Source organism: Strix aluco, chromosome 4 (genome assembly GCF_031877795.1).
Source record: "Strix aluco isolate bStrAlu1 chromosome 4, bStrAlu1.hap1, whole genome shotgun sequence".
NCBI lineage: Eukaryota > Metazoa > Chordata > Aves > Strigiformes > Strigidae > Strix > Strix aluco.
The window spans coordinates 59,363,928-59,378,889 of NC_133934.1; the positions used below are offsets into that span (position 1 = coordinate 59,363,928).

The window sequence follows — 14,962 nt, forward strand, 5'->3', positions numbered from 1 at the left end:
AATCTTTTGTCTTATTAAATCACAGACAAGAACTGCAGGGAGGAAGAATAGTGAGAATTCACCAGTTTCAATAAATGGATCCAGGAAAGATCTTCAGTAGAGTTAAGAGAAGTCTGGTCTGGGGGACAAAAGTCTGTATTCTTGTACATGATTTGTTCATTAATCGTAATTCAGGAGCTAACTGCTTTGTAACAAGACTTATGGCAGGGGAAACCCTAAACTTTGGCTGAAGGAAAGTAAAAGATGGGCTTTCTGAGTCTGATGAGGCTACATAGACAAGGAGCCATGTGACTGGCACCTTTGCTGTCAAAGGAGTCTAACCAAACTGTAAAAATGAGATGGGCCCCATGTTAAGTGGGAAAAGCTAGGACAGGATTTGATGACAACTGCTAGCTAGGAAGATAGCTGGAGTGAACTTGGACAGCACTGCCTGAATGATTTTCAGTCTTACTGAGAAGAATACTGAAACAGGGAGAGAAATCAGCTATGAAGATGATGTACTTTTATAGGATCTGTTATAGTCATAACATATCCTTGCATTATCTTTCTGATCCTTTGCAGTTATAGGAAGTTCTGGGCAGAATGAATTGACAAAACTTTTACTATAGGAAGTCCATTACAGTACAAATAACTTGTGATTCATCAAAAGGGCAGGGGGACAGGCCTGGAGGAAGTTGAAGTCAAATGTCACCACCTAAAAATATATCTGAAACGATGAGGTTTCTTCCTCTGAATATTTGGAGTAAATTCCACAAAAGGCCATGTTCTTTATGAACTGTGTGATGCCACCCTTGCGTAGGCTGGGGATAAAACATAGGAATGGGTTCTGAAAACATGCTTTAAATAATTTATTGACCACATCCTGGGAACTGGCATTTCAGCAAATGCCAGGAGCTCAAGACCTGGTGGAGTGGTATTCCAGTTACAGTGAGATGAATCCTGTCACATGCTTCAGGCAACTTTCAGACAACAAGAATAAGTATGCACAAATAGTGAGACTGTCTGGTGAGAGGTTGGGCCATGGGAGAGATTCAGAAGATGCTTCCACATTTTGATAATTTCAGCGATGTGACAGGTAGATCGTAAGCCACTTGCAGTATTGATAAATTAGTAATAGTCTGACAAAGTTTCCCTTACTAATGTGTTTCAAACCTATCTCAAAAAATATTATACCAGGAAAGTCTCTAAGGGTGACTGACCGTCTATTAAGGAGACCATAGATGACTGAGATTTTCAGCATGATAAAGGAGCTTGTGAAGGATGTAACTGAATGGCCTCCTTTCATCACTGTACAAACCTGGTGTGTATAAGTAACTACTGATAACCACAGACAAACAAAAAATATCAGGTTTTTTGAGTTTGCCTCAGTCACCATCAGGGACCTGTGTTCTGCCTGGCACTTTTGTGCAAGAGGAGGGACGGTTTTTTTGTGTGCAACAGTTTCATAGCAGTTACACCATCCTCAAATGTCAGCAGTTTATGAGAAGGAGCCCTGTTAGCTGCCTTAAAGTTGCCACTCACAGAGCTTAAGATATCCACTGCCTAAGTAATGAGGTTGCAGAAAGGTAAAGTGACTGCCATTTACAATGCAGCATACCATTTCCTTCTTTGGTGTTGGCTGACTACTTTTGCTAGTTTTGTGGAAATGCTGCTTCTCAGTAACTCTGCAATTCAGCTGGGCACAGAAAAGCAATTGCTTTGGGTTCAGCACTCCAGTCTCAAGAATATTACTTCAAGCCCTAGCCACTTTGCCTGAGCACTGATTGCCAAGAGCTTTGCTGCATCAAAAAAACTTGGGTTTTTTCTTCTAAGCTACTGAATACTGATGACCACATTACTTCTAGGAATAGTCTGGATGGTTAGTCTAAAGAAATCCTGACAACTTTGGAGGTAGATTTTCATCATAGATTGATCTATATTAAACAGGTGAAGCTAAAATATGGCAGTCTTTTCCTGTCTGAATTGATATTATTTATCTGATGGGTCCTGGTAAAATCAGAGTGATATGAAATATGAATGTTGTCATTTATTCATCGTGGATGCAGCTATAGCAAGAGTTCTCAACAGCCATGCCGCAGTACAGGCAAACCATTCAGCCTTACGTACTTATAACGCTTTCCTCTTTTGAATTGTTCTGCGCTGAATAGATTGTTCTTCTTTATCTTATGACAAAAGCATTAGTAGCAGCTGAATACTTGATCCACAGAACACTAGGATGTGTAGAATTTTTAATAAATGATAATTTCTGAAAGTATAATTGCTTTGTTGTGTAGTAGGGAACAGGTGGCTGTTATTGGCAGTAGAGGAAAAAGAATGTTGATGTCAACTGGTAGTTAATGTTTGCTGCCGGAACCTCTTGTAGACTTGAGATTGAGAAAAGAAATGTCCGTTTCATATGCTCACACAATGACAACTTGTGTTTGGGACAGGTGTAAAAGTGCATAGCATAAAAGCCATATCCTGAAGCCTTAATCAGATTCTCCTCTTATTTTGCCTTTACTTTTACTAATATTTTCTAAAATATTAGAAATATTTTTCATTCTTTCTCCCATTTCCGAGTATCAGGCCTAAGTTAAATTATACAGGTTTAAAAAAAAAATACTTAAGCAGCCCCTGGAGAGCACATAATAGAGATATTCTCTTACCCAGGGACCTAATCTCTTTTGATTTCTGTGGGAGAAAAAAGAAATACACTTATTTAGAACTGTGTTGACAGTTAAGACAAGAATCTCTCCCTTCCATAAAATAGGCCTAATCCAATGGTTTTAATGCAGTCAATAGGAGTTTGATACTGACTTCGGTGAGCTCAGGATCAGTTTCTCCTTCATGCCTGGAAGCAAAGAGCTGTCACTCTGGGTATTTCATCCTGGAACGTGAAGATGAGCCTGTGATCCAGCAACACTGAAGGAGAGTCCCTGCCCTTGGTCCACATGTTTTTCAGCAATGAGCAGCTATGAACATTGAAAATTTATACAAGAATAAGTGTCTTTGACTTATATGCCAACATACATAAGGTAGGTGCTTCTATAAGCCTCTCTCAAGATATAGAGAAGATATTAGAATTATACTGTTTGGTTCAGGTATTTTAGGTATTTAGGTTTCTTCTTATGACACATTCTGCCTTGCCTCTCAGCCCAGTTCTAAATAAGGCAGGCAAATGCAAACGCGCAAATGGAGAGGTTTCTTTAGCATTGGGAAACACATGCAAACTCTCAGAATAGATTTCCCGTGCCCCTCTCCCCTTACTAGAGTCCTGTTTCGTTTTGGAAAACTGGGCACCTATGGCTAATTTTCAAAGCACTACCCAAGAGGTACGCCAAACCCTCTCCCACGGGCATTGCTGAGAAGGATTTGGGTGGGTACTTCTTTTTATAATTTTGTCCTAATGCCCAGTTGATCTTAACTGCAATAGGATTGTAATATTGTACAGAATGGCCCTGAATTACTCTAATCTTTAATGAAGATGCTAGAATAGGTTGGGGTGTATTTTATAGGTGGTGATTTTCGATTAGCTATGGTGTTCATTATTATTGTGGTTTTAGTCTGGTAATTTGTGAAGTGACTTGAAAGTGTGAAGCATTTTTTATATAGTGTATAAGGCAATGAGTCTCAGAAGTGCTCTCTTAGTACTTTAAGCTAGCTGATGTATTCCTACTGATATCGTGTGTTAGTTCTAGTAAAATCATGGAAGGCTTCTGTGTATTTTATCTCATAGCACTAATAGGAATTTTGTTTTAATAAACTTAGTTTTCACTTTGAGAGATAAAATCTTCTACAATATAGTGTAATGATTTTTGGCAGAAATGCAGTATAAAGATTAACATATCTCCTTTGAAGGAAGTTTATTTTTAATGTGCTTTTCTGTATAGAAGTAAACTTATATTGCATTCCGAGAGTAACAAGTGATATTTAAAAGTTTTCAGTTTTTTGCCACACCACTTGGCAAGAATATTGGTTTTTATTTCTGATGCAACTAATGTACAAACCCAAATTAATGTTCCCTTTTTCCTTCTATTTTGTGGACTAATGTATTCTCTCTATGTGTTTTTAGCAGTAATAAATTAACAATTACGTTGCAATTTTGAATACTATCTTACACAGAAAGATCTTGGTGCACTTTAAAACAACTATTAAATTAAGTAACCCTCCTTCAAGCAAGAGGGAAGTATTGGTCCTTTTTTTATAAAAAGGTGAATAGTGAGGTGCGCAGATCTTGCACAGGATGCCAAGATCACTTGGGAAGCCTGTGGCAGGGATGTAGATGGAATGAAGTAATCTTTTAATATGCTGTGCGTATGGTTATAGCATCCAGAGAATTTGTCTGTGCATCCATAGACATTTTAATTTACAAAGTCTAACTGTGCCTGACTTTACTGTTGATTTTCATGGTTTGTAAGTTGACAGCCTAGTGTAAGGCAAAGCCTACGCCAACCAATACATACTGGCAGCTATGAAGGAGGTAGCTATATCTTTCAGGAATCTGTTTGTTCACTCTTCAGCTAGGCAGACATTGCTCGTTGCCGTGCAGCCGAGTAGATGTTTTGTAAGAATGTATGTGATTGTTAATGACCACTTTGCATGCTGGTTTTTTGTTGCTTATACAATCACTTGTGTGCTGATCTGTTACAAAATGATTTTCCCTGGTCCTTAATGCTTAACCCAGTGCTTAGTACTTGCTTGATCAGTCCCTGAGACCAAGCCTTTTTTCGGTCATTTCATTTTCTTCAAAAACACTGTGGGAATAATACTATTTCTGACTCCTACAGGTAATCTCAGGGGACTCCTGTAGTGCGGTAGTGTTTTACAGGGCTCCAGAGGCAAAGGGACTACTGTGAAGAACTTTTGCTCCCCTTTCTGAAATCACCATTGTCTCTTGAGTCTGAACTAGACCCTCTGTATTCACGCTCTCACCAGCAATACAGGATCTGTCTGAAACTTTGGAGTATGCAGAACCATTATCGAAAAGTTAACTATAATGTGGGCTACTGTTTGTACTTAGTATGCCTGCCTTTTTTCCCACTGGTTTTCTCTCCTTGTCCCTGTCTAGATGGAGAATTGACAGCTGTGGCCTCAAGCAGGGTGTGTTTGGTAGCTGCAGGATTTGGATGACAAGTTCTGGGGTATCATGCTCACAGCGGCATTTGGGTCTGCAATAGGCTCTGGCATTGCAGTGCTCGCAGCTGTGAGGCTCTCTCTGAGGTGGTGTCGGGTCAAGCTGCCTCCTCCATGGCAGAGCCCCTTGCTGATCACTTGCCCCTTTCTGTACCAACTATTTCCTGATATAGTATAAGAAATCCATAGGCCAGGACTCTTATGACCACTGTGGATAGGGTCTGATGACCGTATATTATTTTGCTTTAGATCTGTACTGCACCTGTAACATTGTCTCACACAGCAAATGACATCACATCAAAAACTCACACTTTCAGTGCAAGCTATTTTCATCAGTCTCTGGGCAAATTCTTCGGGAGCTTCTCGATGCTCAAGTATTTATCAATTAGGACACATTTGCTTCTGGAGATCTCTTGAATCTGTTCTATAAATTGTAGGGAAATGAACATTCCCAGCAGTTAGCAACGTATTTTATTTCACCTGCTCTTGGTTGCCCACCAATTAACTGATGGCACCAGCTGCATGGCCATGTACAGGAAAACGTTAAATTTCTGCAAAGAAAACGTGGCTTGCAGAGTGCTCAGGAAGTTATCGCCTCCTTCAGAGTGTTTGCGTCTGGCAGCAGCTGGAAGCATCCTGCAGTCTGCTCACAGGAGCTCAGTACCAGGCACTGACAACATCTCTGGTAATTCCAATCTTTTGAGTTCATCTCAGGTGCTTTTGCTGTGGAAAGCTGACTATAACAATGCCTGTTTCTACTTCTACTCCTGTTTATTGTCCATCTTGCTTGATTATGCCTTTAAGATGTGATACACAGAGGTAACGTTATGCAGGTATGATTTGTGCAGGTATGCCAAACTGGTGTAATAGATACACCAGGTGAAATGGGGTTAATTTTATGAAATGAATCATATTGGTAAATGCAGTGATTCTATTCCACACAGCCAGAGAGGCAGCTGTAAAACAAAAACATAAAATACTCCCTGGTGTTTATTTTCTAAAGCGCGTCATGGTCACAAGAAGAATGAACCATCTGGAAAAGTCTGTAATGCCAGAGACAAAAGTTGACTGAGAAAGTAATTTTAATTATTCATCTTCCCAGCCCAGAACTCATGGGATAAAAAGTAAAAGTAACAATACCTGTGATAGATGAAATCCAGATAAGAACTTACAGACTGATATTTAAAATCCTGATCTCTTACTGGTATCAGTGGAAATGGTGAATTCTCAGCAACTCCGAAAATCAGTGAAAACAGATTTCAGCCAGTGCCTTTGTTCTGAGAGATCTGTTAGAGTGGCTGTTCTAATATGTGCACTAGGAATTATTTTACTGTGGGTAAAACAGAGCTATCCCTGGGATGGAAACACAGCAGAAAACCATGGGGAGGATACATTTTTTGACCCCGATAGTGAAGTAATGCCATACCTGTTACTAAGATCCTTTCTTAAATGTTCTCACGTAACAAGCTGCATAGACCTTATTCATGGTAACAAATGACTTGCTTTATCTTCAGTGTTATCTTCACTTCAGAGAGCCAAATGACTGTTTCAATGTGCTATTTTAACTACTTTATGTCTGCTAACATAGAGGCCTAATGTAGTCATCTAACATTGATAAATGTCATAAGTCAGTAATGTGCTATGTGGCTACCCCAGAGTGTTTCGCTCTTGTTCTGTCTGAATACAAGAGAGAGCATATTTAATTTTCTTTCTGGATCCTTCTGTGGATTCCAGTGTGGCCTAGCTGATGAAATAAGAATTCACTGTACAGCAACTGGTGAAAGGTGCCTGTCAAAATGTTAAACATAAAACTGCTTAAAAAAGATAATATCGGTTATAATTAACAGTATGGTTTTAACATGGATTTTGTTTGTCTTTTTCTTATGATCAGATTGCAATAGGAAAAATTGTAACCTTAGCAGAAAAGACATGGGACTCAAACTGCCAAAAAAATTCCAGTGGGTATTTGTCGTAATTGCTGCTGTGAAAAAAATTGAGACAACTGGAAAGAGATTACCAACAATAGCACTTGGTTTTCAAAAAACTTCCATGATTTAAAGCCCCACTCTTTAATTAATTTTAGTAATAAATTAAATTACAACATCCTGTCAACAAAATATCATCTCCAAATTGTTGAAGAGAACAATGAGTGATGTGCTTGAGGACAAAATCAGAAGGGTTATTGTAACTCGGGAGGAGATTTCAGGCCTTTCTGGCTTTTCAGGATCACTGGAATATGCCACTCTTTCACTTTGTGCTTCCCTCGCTCTGTCTGACAGTCAATTTAATATCACATAATGTCCCTTTTGTCAGAATTATACACAATGCAGGCTCAACCTGCTGAAATGACGTTAGCAGTACTGAATCAAGCACTGTCATGTCAGAGAAAGTATGGTGATCAGAGTCAGCCATCCCCACAATGACCCTGAGAGAGATCAGGCTCTGGTAAGTATGTGTAAGGCATGGCTTACAGAAATGTGTATTTTTCCTGAAGGCTATCAGAAATCCCCAGTATCATTGTAAAAGTTGCTTGTGTCAATAAGCTATTGCTCTGGTGTCAATATCTTTTCTGACAGAATGACATGTACACGAGCATGTTGACCCAGGGGATGGCAGATTCCCTGGGGCCATAGGGGACCTGGAAGCTGTTTTGTGGGATCTGAGTGTTTCTCATTGCTCTGTGCTATTTGTACTAGAATAGCCACTACACATTTCCTACACTATTTCATTACACTCTTGCATTTAATCATTACGCTGTGTTGGTGGTAATTGGGATTGTGATGATTATAAAATATAATTTTAACCAGATTAGGGTATGTGTAAGGCCAGAATCAAACTTTCAGAGGCTGACAGGAAAAGAAGTCAAAGTGCTGACAAGCTAGTGTAATGTGTAGTAAGCAAGAATAAAAACCAATATATGACTTAAACAATGTGCTAATTAATACAATATAGATACTGAAAGCCCTGGGAAACTGAGGGAGAGCTCTGTTTCCTTCACAGTTTAGAAACAGCCAGAACATACCGTCCTTGAACTAGATAACAGCAGCTCTTTGCCAAGGTAGGGTAGAAGATCCCCTCCATTTGAATTGCTAGCTGGTCTTTACCAGCTTTGGCAAAGAAAGCCTTCCAAAACTAGCTGAGATAGCGGGAAGTCCAAAAGACAGGAATAAAATGTTTATTTGTTGTTAGTTCATCAGTCTCTTGAGTCAGCAAGTAAAATTAAACTAAGTCAGTTCTTTGCATCTGATGTACTGGGACAGGTAATTTTAAGATCATTTGGACTGAATCTGTGGTGAGCCCTGCAAATAAGAGTACTGTGCTATTTTAGTCTAATTTATCGTACGAATGCTAGACCAGAGTAAATTGCTGTACTTAATACCTGTAGGTGAGCACAATAGTTTGCTTTGTGGAAACACGCTTGAACAATGCATGTGTAAATGAGAGACTAAAAGATTGGGACTAAGCCAGAAATTGCTTCTTGGTTTTAATAGAAAAGGGAGAGCTTATTCATTTTGTCTCCTTCAGTGAGTTTGTCTGAGTCTGCCCTGGAAGAGGTCAGGGCTGTGCTGGGACGGCCACCCTCACGGTCTAGCAAACACTGCTGGCAGTTGCTCACAAAGAAGTGACACATTCCTTTTCAGCTGGTTAGGTTGCATGCTCCTGGCTTGAACACTGAAGAAAATTGTGTGAGGAGGAACTGATGGCTGCAGAATTAGTAAAAGAGGTTCACGTGGAACATACCACAGTTCCTGGGCAGGATCCTGTAATCCTAGATGGGATGGCATCATAGTGTGCTTTCACATTGGTTGCCCTTTTGTATTCCAGGGGACTATTTGGAGAAGCAAATGCTGTTTGGCATGAGTCTGGCCCTGCATAATTTACATTACTGTTATTGTATTTTATAGCATGCAGAATAGAGACTCGATTCTGAACAGAGTATATGGAAATGTGTCTGCCATTTGTCAGTCCAGATTTAATTAGTTACATTAGCTGTAGCAGTGAAGATTGAGAGAGCAGAATGTGCCTACACACAGGCAGAATCATCATGAAACAGTTGCTTTTAATGGAAAGTGTCCCGATTTATAATCAGGTTTCATGCTTCTTATTTTCTGACAGTGCAAGTCTGGACTCTTTATCGATTCAGACGAATATGGGGGGGAAATTCCCAGAGACAGAGCTTGTACAGCTGTAGGTTACTGTCTGATGATGCTGCTGTATCCAGCTGTTGTATTACTCTTTATTCTAGCACAACACTGAAAAAATGGAAAAAAAAAAAAAGAAGGAAAGAAAAAAGCAACAGAACCAGAATGCCTCACAGAAGTTAGCTCAACAAAGCCTGGCACGGTCAACCATTTGAACACCTGCTTAAATCTCAGCACATTCAAAACTCAGCAAATCAGTTATGCTTGTGCTCTAGAGCTTTCCTGGTCTGGGCCAAAGGACAGGGAAAAAAGAGATTTTTTTCAATACTGGAAGAATTATGAGCTTAATGCACTTGGAATTTCTCTAGTTTATATACCTCAGCAAAACAGGTATAAAAGAGCACTGCATCACAACAGTAGCCTCTTACAGCACTGATGTGTGCATATAAATGACTGCAACATGTGTGTGAGATGCAGACTCAGAACACGTTGCCTTGGTTTCTGACAGCAGGTATTTTCCTGGAAGTGCAGAAGGGCCAAATTCAGACCTGAGAGAGATGGTTGCAACTTTGAAATCAGAATTAGATACCCTAGATCTGAACTTTACCTTAAGCCAATTTGTATTTCCAGTTGAAATACATTGGAGAAGCCAGAGGGATTTTTTTCCCCCTTTTTGCACGAAATGTTTTGATGACAAAGTTTGTTTCAATATTAAATATTGAATATAAAATATTAAAATGAATGCCACTAATCATGATTGAACAAGCATGGTATAAACCTGCCTACAATCTCTGAGAAATAAAACTTAGCTGGCATGCCACAGGTACTTCTCAAGCAGGAGAGGCTGCTTTTCTAAATAGACTGTATTTATTACGGGTGGCTGGGTATCTACATTCTGGCTCAGTTCCCTGTAGTAAGGAACTGACCACATTACTATTTGCAAACACAGGGTTCACTCAAGTGGTACTAAAAAGAGAAGAGGTGGGGCAAGCAGAGCTTTAAAAAGAAAAGAGGAGTCCGTCCAAGTTTGTATGTAAAAAGCAACTGCATTTTGGAGAAGGACGGTACCTGGAGATCTCGCTCCCTGTACTCCACTGACGGCTGTGGTGAACAGTTTTCCAAATTTGCTACTTTTAAGATTTAAACAGCAGCTTTGCTTGTTGTGAGGAAATTTGCAGTGATCCTTGCGAGCATTGCTTTTAAGCTGTGTTAAATTTGTGGCAAGAGTGTCAGGCATTTCATACTTGGCTTCCAAAAAAGAAAAAAAAAAAAAAAAAGAAAGAAACGAAAGAGAGAAAAAACGACGTGTGTGGGGAAGAAATCTCCCAAGAATTTCTTCAAGGTTGTAGTTAGACACAGTAAGGGCTAAAGTGACAAGAAAAGCAAGGCAAAGATAAAACTTGGTATTGTGATAAGATGTCTGAGTGTAAAGTGGGAGATTGCAGAAACCTTTTGGGATTACACATGCTCATCTGTCCTGGATATGACTGAATACAAGCTAGTTTTTCTCTAGTGACAGTTCAAAAAACCCTCAAGATTATGTTTCTCTTCTTTGTTGCTTTTTCGACTGTGGTTTTTAAAAGTGGCTTTGTCAGCCTCTCAGCTCTGCAGCACTGGAACTGTCCTAATGGATACAGATTAAAGACTGAAAACTCTGCTTGTATAGGTAAGTTGCTGACCATTCACAGATTAAGAAAACTGCATTTTTATTCTCTTAATTGAGCTTTATGATTTTCAAAGAGGTTTTTTACGTATTGCTTGTGTGTTGTACTACTAGAATTGATAAATCTGCTTCTCGATATCTTTTGCTTCTCATAATGAACAGAACTCATTTTATTTAGTTTGTTTTTCAGAAATCAGTCTCTTGTCTGTCAAATCAACAATTAGAAAGCAAGATAAACTTTTATATGATCATTAAGAGATCTGAATTGTTTCTTAGTTACCAAAATTCCTTGCCATAGCTTTAACATCTCTGTATTTTCAATACATGTGCATGCACATATTCATAGTTCTATATATGTAAAATTTGTATATAGGTGTATTTTTGTATTTCTATAACATCTAGAAAGAGTATTTTAACGATTATGTATTAGTATTATACTTAGATGTGGGCTAGATAACTTTAAAAACTACTCTTTCTATGTTTATTGGTGCATGTAGATATGCATGCTTATATTTCATAATACGTCTCATACAATACATGAATCGCAGGTGTGCTTGGTACTGTACTACTAAAGTCTGGGTGAAATGTATGACACTAATACTAGTATAATCACCTACAGTGATTGGGGACATGTAAAATGCAGGTTCCTATTCTTTACAAAGTATAAGACAAAGAATGACAGAACCCTTCTCCCTACCCTGCTACCTTGAAGTCCTTCTTTTTTTTTTTTTTAGGAAGCCAGAGCCAGTGAATTTGTGGTCTTTGCAGTAAGGAGATGAGGAAATACTCTGTAAGGATTCAAGCAAGCAGACCTAATACTTGGAATTAATGCTTTTGCCTTAGATTGCTTGTGCTTCAGAGGCTCTTACTCAGTTCTTGACATGATTCCAGTGATTTAATAGCAGGTGCCTCCTCTGTGCATTCTGCCAAGAAATACCATCTTGTAAGCAGAAAATAGAAGTATGCATGTTAAACGCTCTTGTATTGAGAGAGGAGGAGCTAGGCATTTTTTGTGTACAAATGATAAACCTGTCTGAAGGTTTATCTGAGAGCCAAACACACCTAGGGGGCTTCCACACTGATGCTTGAATTCAAATGAGAAGCATACTTCTGAAATGAATCTCCATACTTCACATTGCAGAGCACTCTCAAAGTGCACAAACTGGACTCCCTTTAGGCCAACCTAAACCAGACGCTGTTCCCATAGGAAAGCATCTATCCTTTCCACTGTTGATGGCCATTCAGTCCATGGGACCAGACTAGACCTGGTTCTCTGTAACCTCAACCTGATGTATATGCAGTGTGTATGTCATCTCCTCAGCAGCTATTGCACTTTACACAGCCTCTCCTATAGGTCTGTGCTATTTGCTAATATGTATGTCGCTTCCACAAGCTAATTAGGATGTACATGAGTTATGACTTCTGCATTACTGGGTTACCCAATTAAAAGCTCACATATGACAGGAGAATCCTACTGACATGAAAGGAATGGCTTGGCTATTGTTTAATGAGTCAAAAAGCTCTCTAAATATTGACATTCAAAAGGCTGCAAAGATATACTTTTTATTTCAGTTGATATATTTCAGATATTGATGTACATCTCTCTTCTACTAATGGAGATATAACCTGCCATGTGTTATGTCTTTTCTGTTGAAAAGTAGGTACATTCAGCTGCTCTATGAATGGAGGGGACTCTGAGTGAAGCACCAAAACAGAATAACCGGTGGCTCAGCAAACTCTGCAAGAAATAGTAATAGAATAAGTCTTTTGCGTAAGAGCTAATGTTACTATGACATACTCTGAGCAATTCCATGTAACATAGAATAAATGAAAAATGAGATGAGCTAGGATATCTTTTTAATTAGAGACCACTGGATTACAGGGGACTAAGGAAAGGTGAAATTCTGACATGAAATGTAAGACTCAAGGATGCTTTAGTGGAACGGATTTCCTCTGTTCTTTCCTCTGTGCTGGATATACAAGTCATGTTCTGACCAGAAGACTGGATTTATGATATTCTAGTTCATTAATTATGCAAGATAGAGTGTGCAGTGGAAGCAAGTGGTAGGAAGCTGGAGGCAGGCTTTGAAGGTAATAGTGGGGATAAAAGTGGTGAGTGGGAGACGTGACTCATACCACTGAACTGTGAACAATGACAGCAAGCTGAACTGTGGCTTGGTGACCATTCTTGGTGAGCCGTAATAAATATACCAATTATAAAATGTTCTTTATCATCTGTGACTGTGGTGGCATCCTGCCAGCCATAAGGACTACCCTGAATTGAGAAGGTGTCTGCACTCTGTTAGGAGACTCTTACAAGTGACACGTACTGGAAAGTGTGTAGGCTTTTCTTACTTCCACTACAGATGAAGGTCTAGGTCGTGCTCTTCTTACATTGCTAAATAGCTCACTTCTTAATTAGTTCCTTTTATTTCTGGGGATATTCAAAGATCAAAGACCTTCTCATCCTGTGGAAGGTTAATGAAATCTAACCCTAAATGTCTCACATAATTTTATATAGTTATTTTAAGAGAGATTATTTGAATCCTGACTTGGTATGCCAAGAGAGGAGAGGCCTTTCAGAGGGGCTGTATGTCCCACAACAGCAAGGTTTATAAGACAGAAAGTACGGGAGAACAGATCATGAGGTTAGAACAAGACTAGTCTGGTGAAGGAACATACCAATTTATGGCAAGTTATGGTAGAATTGCAAGCATTTCTGCAATTTTTGACATTACAATCTAGATTTAATAATTTATTTTAAGCTGATGTCAAGACTGGGGACCCAGTTACCTTTAAATAACTCATCTTTCTTAGATTCCAGTGAAAACATAGAACCTTCTACCTCTAAAGCAAAATGGTCTGGGCTACACAGGAGTTATTATTCCTACAAGGTAGGAACATGTGCATAGTTTGTCCTGAGAGAGCTTTAATTTCTAACATATTTGACCATGTAAGCATACATGGTACACCAGGGGATGGACCTTATGCTTGTTGAAATCAGTTGTCTGTGCCCTCCTGAAGTACTGCTTTAACCATGCTATTTTTTATTCTCTTGTAGTGTATAGATGCTTTCCCCACTTGAGACCAAAAAGTTTCTCACATAACACTGTTTCTCTGAACAAGCCTCTAGAGCAGCCCCTTGCATTATCAATTTTAGACTAGATACTAGTGCCTGATAGTCTTGGGCTGCCTTAGGTAAATATATTATGTTCTGAATTCTGCAAGACTGGAGGTGTACTTTGTCTTCAGGGCTGACTTTTAATACTTACTTTGTAAGTTTGAAAAGTGAAGGAAGATAGTTATTTTAAAAAACCTGAACTATTGTAGAAAGGTTTTTGAAGAAGGCAAAACACAACCCGTATTATTGAAGTTTTACTTAATCGTAGGTTCTTAAATTCTGCACATCTCTACTAACTTTTGACATTTACTGATCAGACCTTGTCACTTCTTCAGGGCTAGCATGCTGCACATTCCTACAGAGCTACAGCCTGCAATTGAAGGTGACAACTGTGGCTATCTAGGTCAGCTCTTTTAGTCAGATGCTTCTTCCTGTATCTCAAGCTTTTCTCCTTTCTTTCTTACTGTTCACCACTCTCCTGCCATGGAGCACTGCTGATGTGGAATTTTAAGTTATTCCTCTTTGTACTACATCTTTAAATTCACCTTAATTAGCTAAATCCTGGCTTCACTTTGCTCCATGCAGCCTTCTGAAGACACACTGTTAATACTTCTTATGTTTTATTCTGAGAAATAGAAAATGTCTAAACCTTGCTAATTCACAGCTATCCTTTCTTTGCAAGCATCACATATGGAGCAGTAAGAGCCAATGAAATGGGGAACTGTGTTGTCTACCTGTGTCATGACATAGGGATAAACCCGTTGAGACCCCACTGTATCCCTCTGTATTTCAGAAGAGCTGCAGTTGAGACATGTTTGTTTCCTTGTTTTCAGTAGCTGTCTTCCAGCTAGCTCCCTTTATATTATACTTCCTTGGGGAAAGATACTTGAAAATATTGTTGCCAAATAGTAGTCAGGAATTCTT

At 39.1% G+C, this 14,962-nt stretch overlaps 1 protein-coding gene across 1 annotated transcript in view; it reads left to right on the forward strand.

Annotated features, from left to right (window-relative positions):
- Nucleotides 1-10,293: 10,293 nt before the first annotated feature.
- EGF (epidermal growth factor) overlaps nt 10,294-14,962 on the forward strand; it is a 61,131-nt gene continuing 56,462 nt past the window's right edge. Inside the window, exon 1 of the mRNA XM_074823266.1 lies at nt 10,294-10,920. Coding sequence (XP_074679367.1) covers nt 10,794-10,920 — 127 coding nt within the window. The 5' untranslated portion in view covers nt 10,294-10,793. The remainder of the gene's footprint in view (nt 10,921-14,962) is intronic.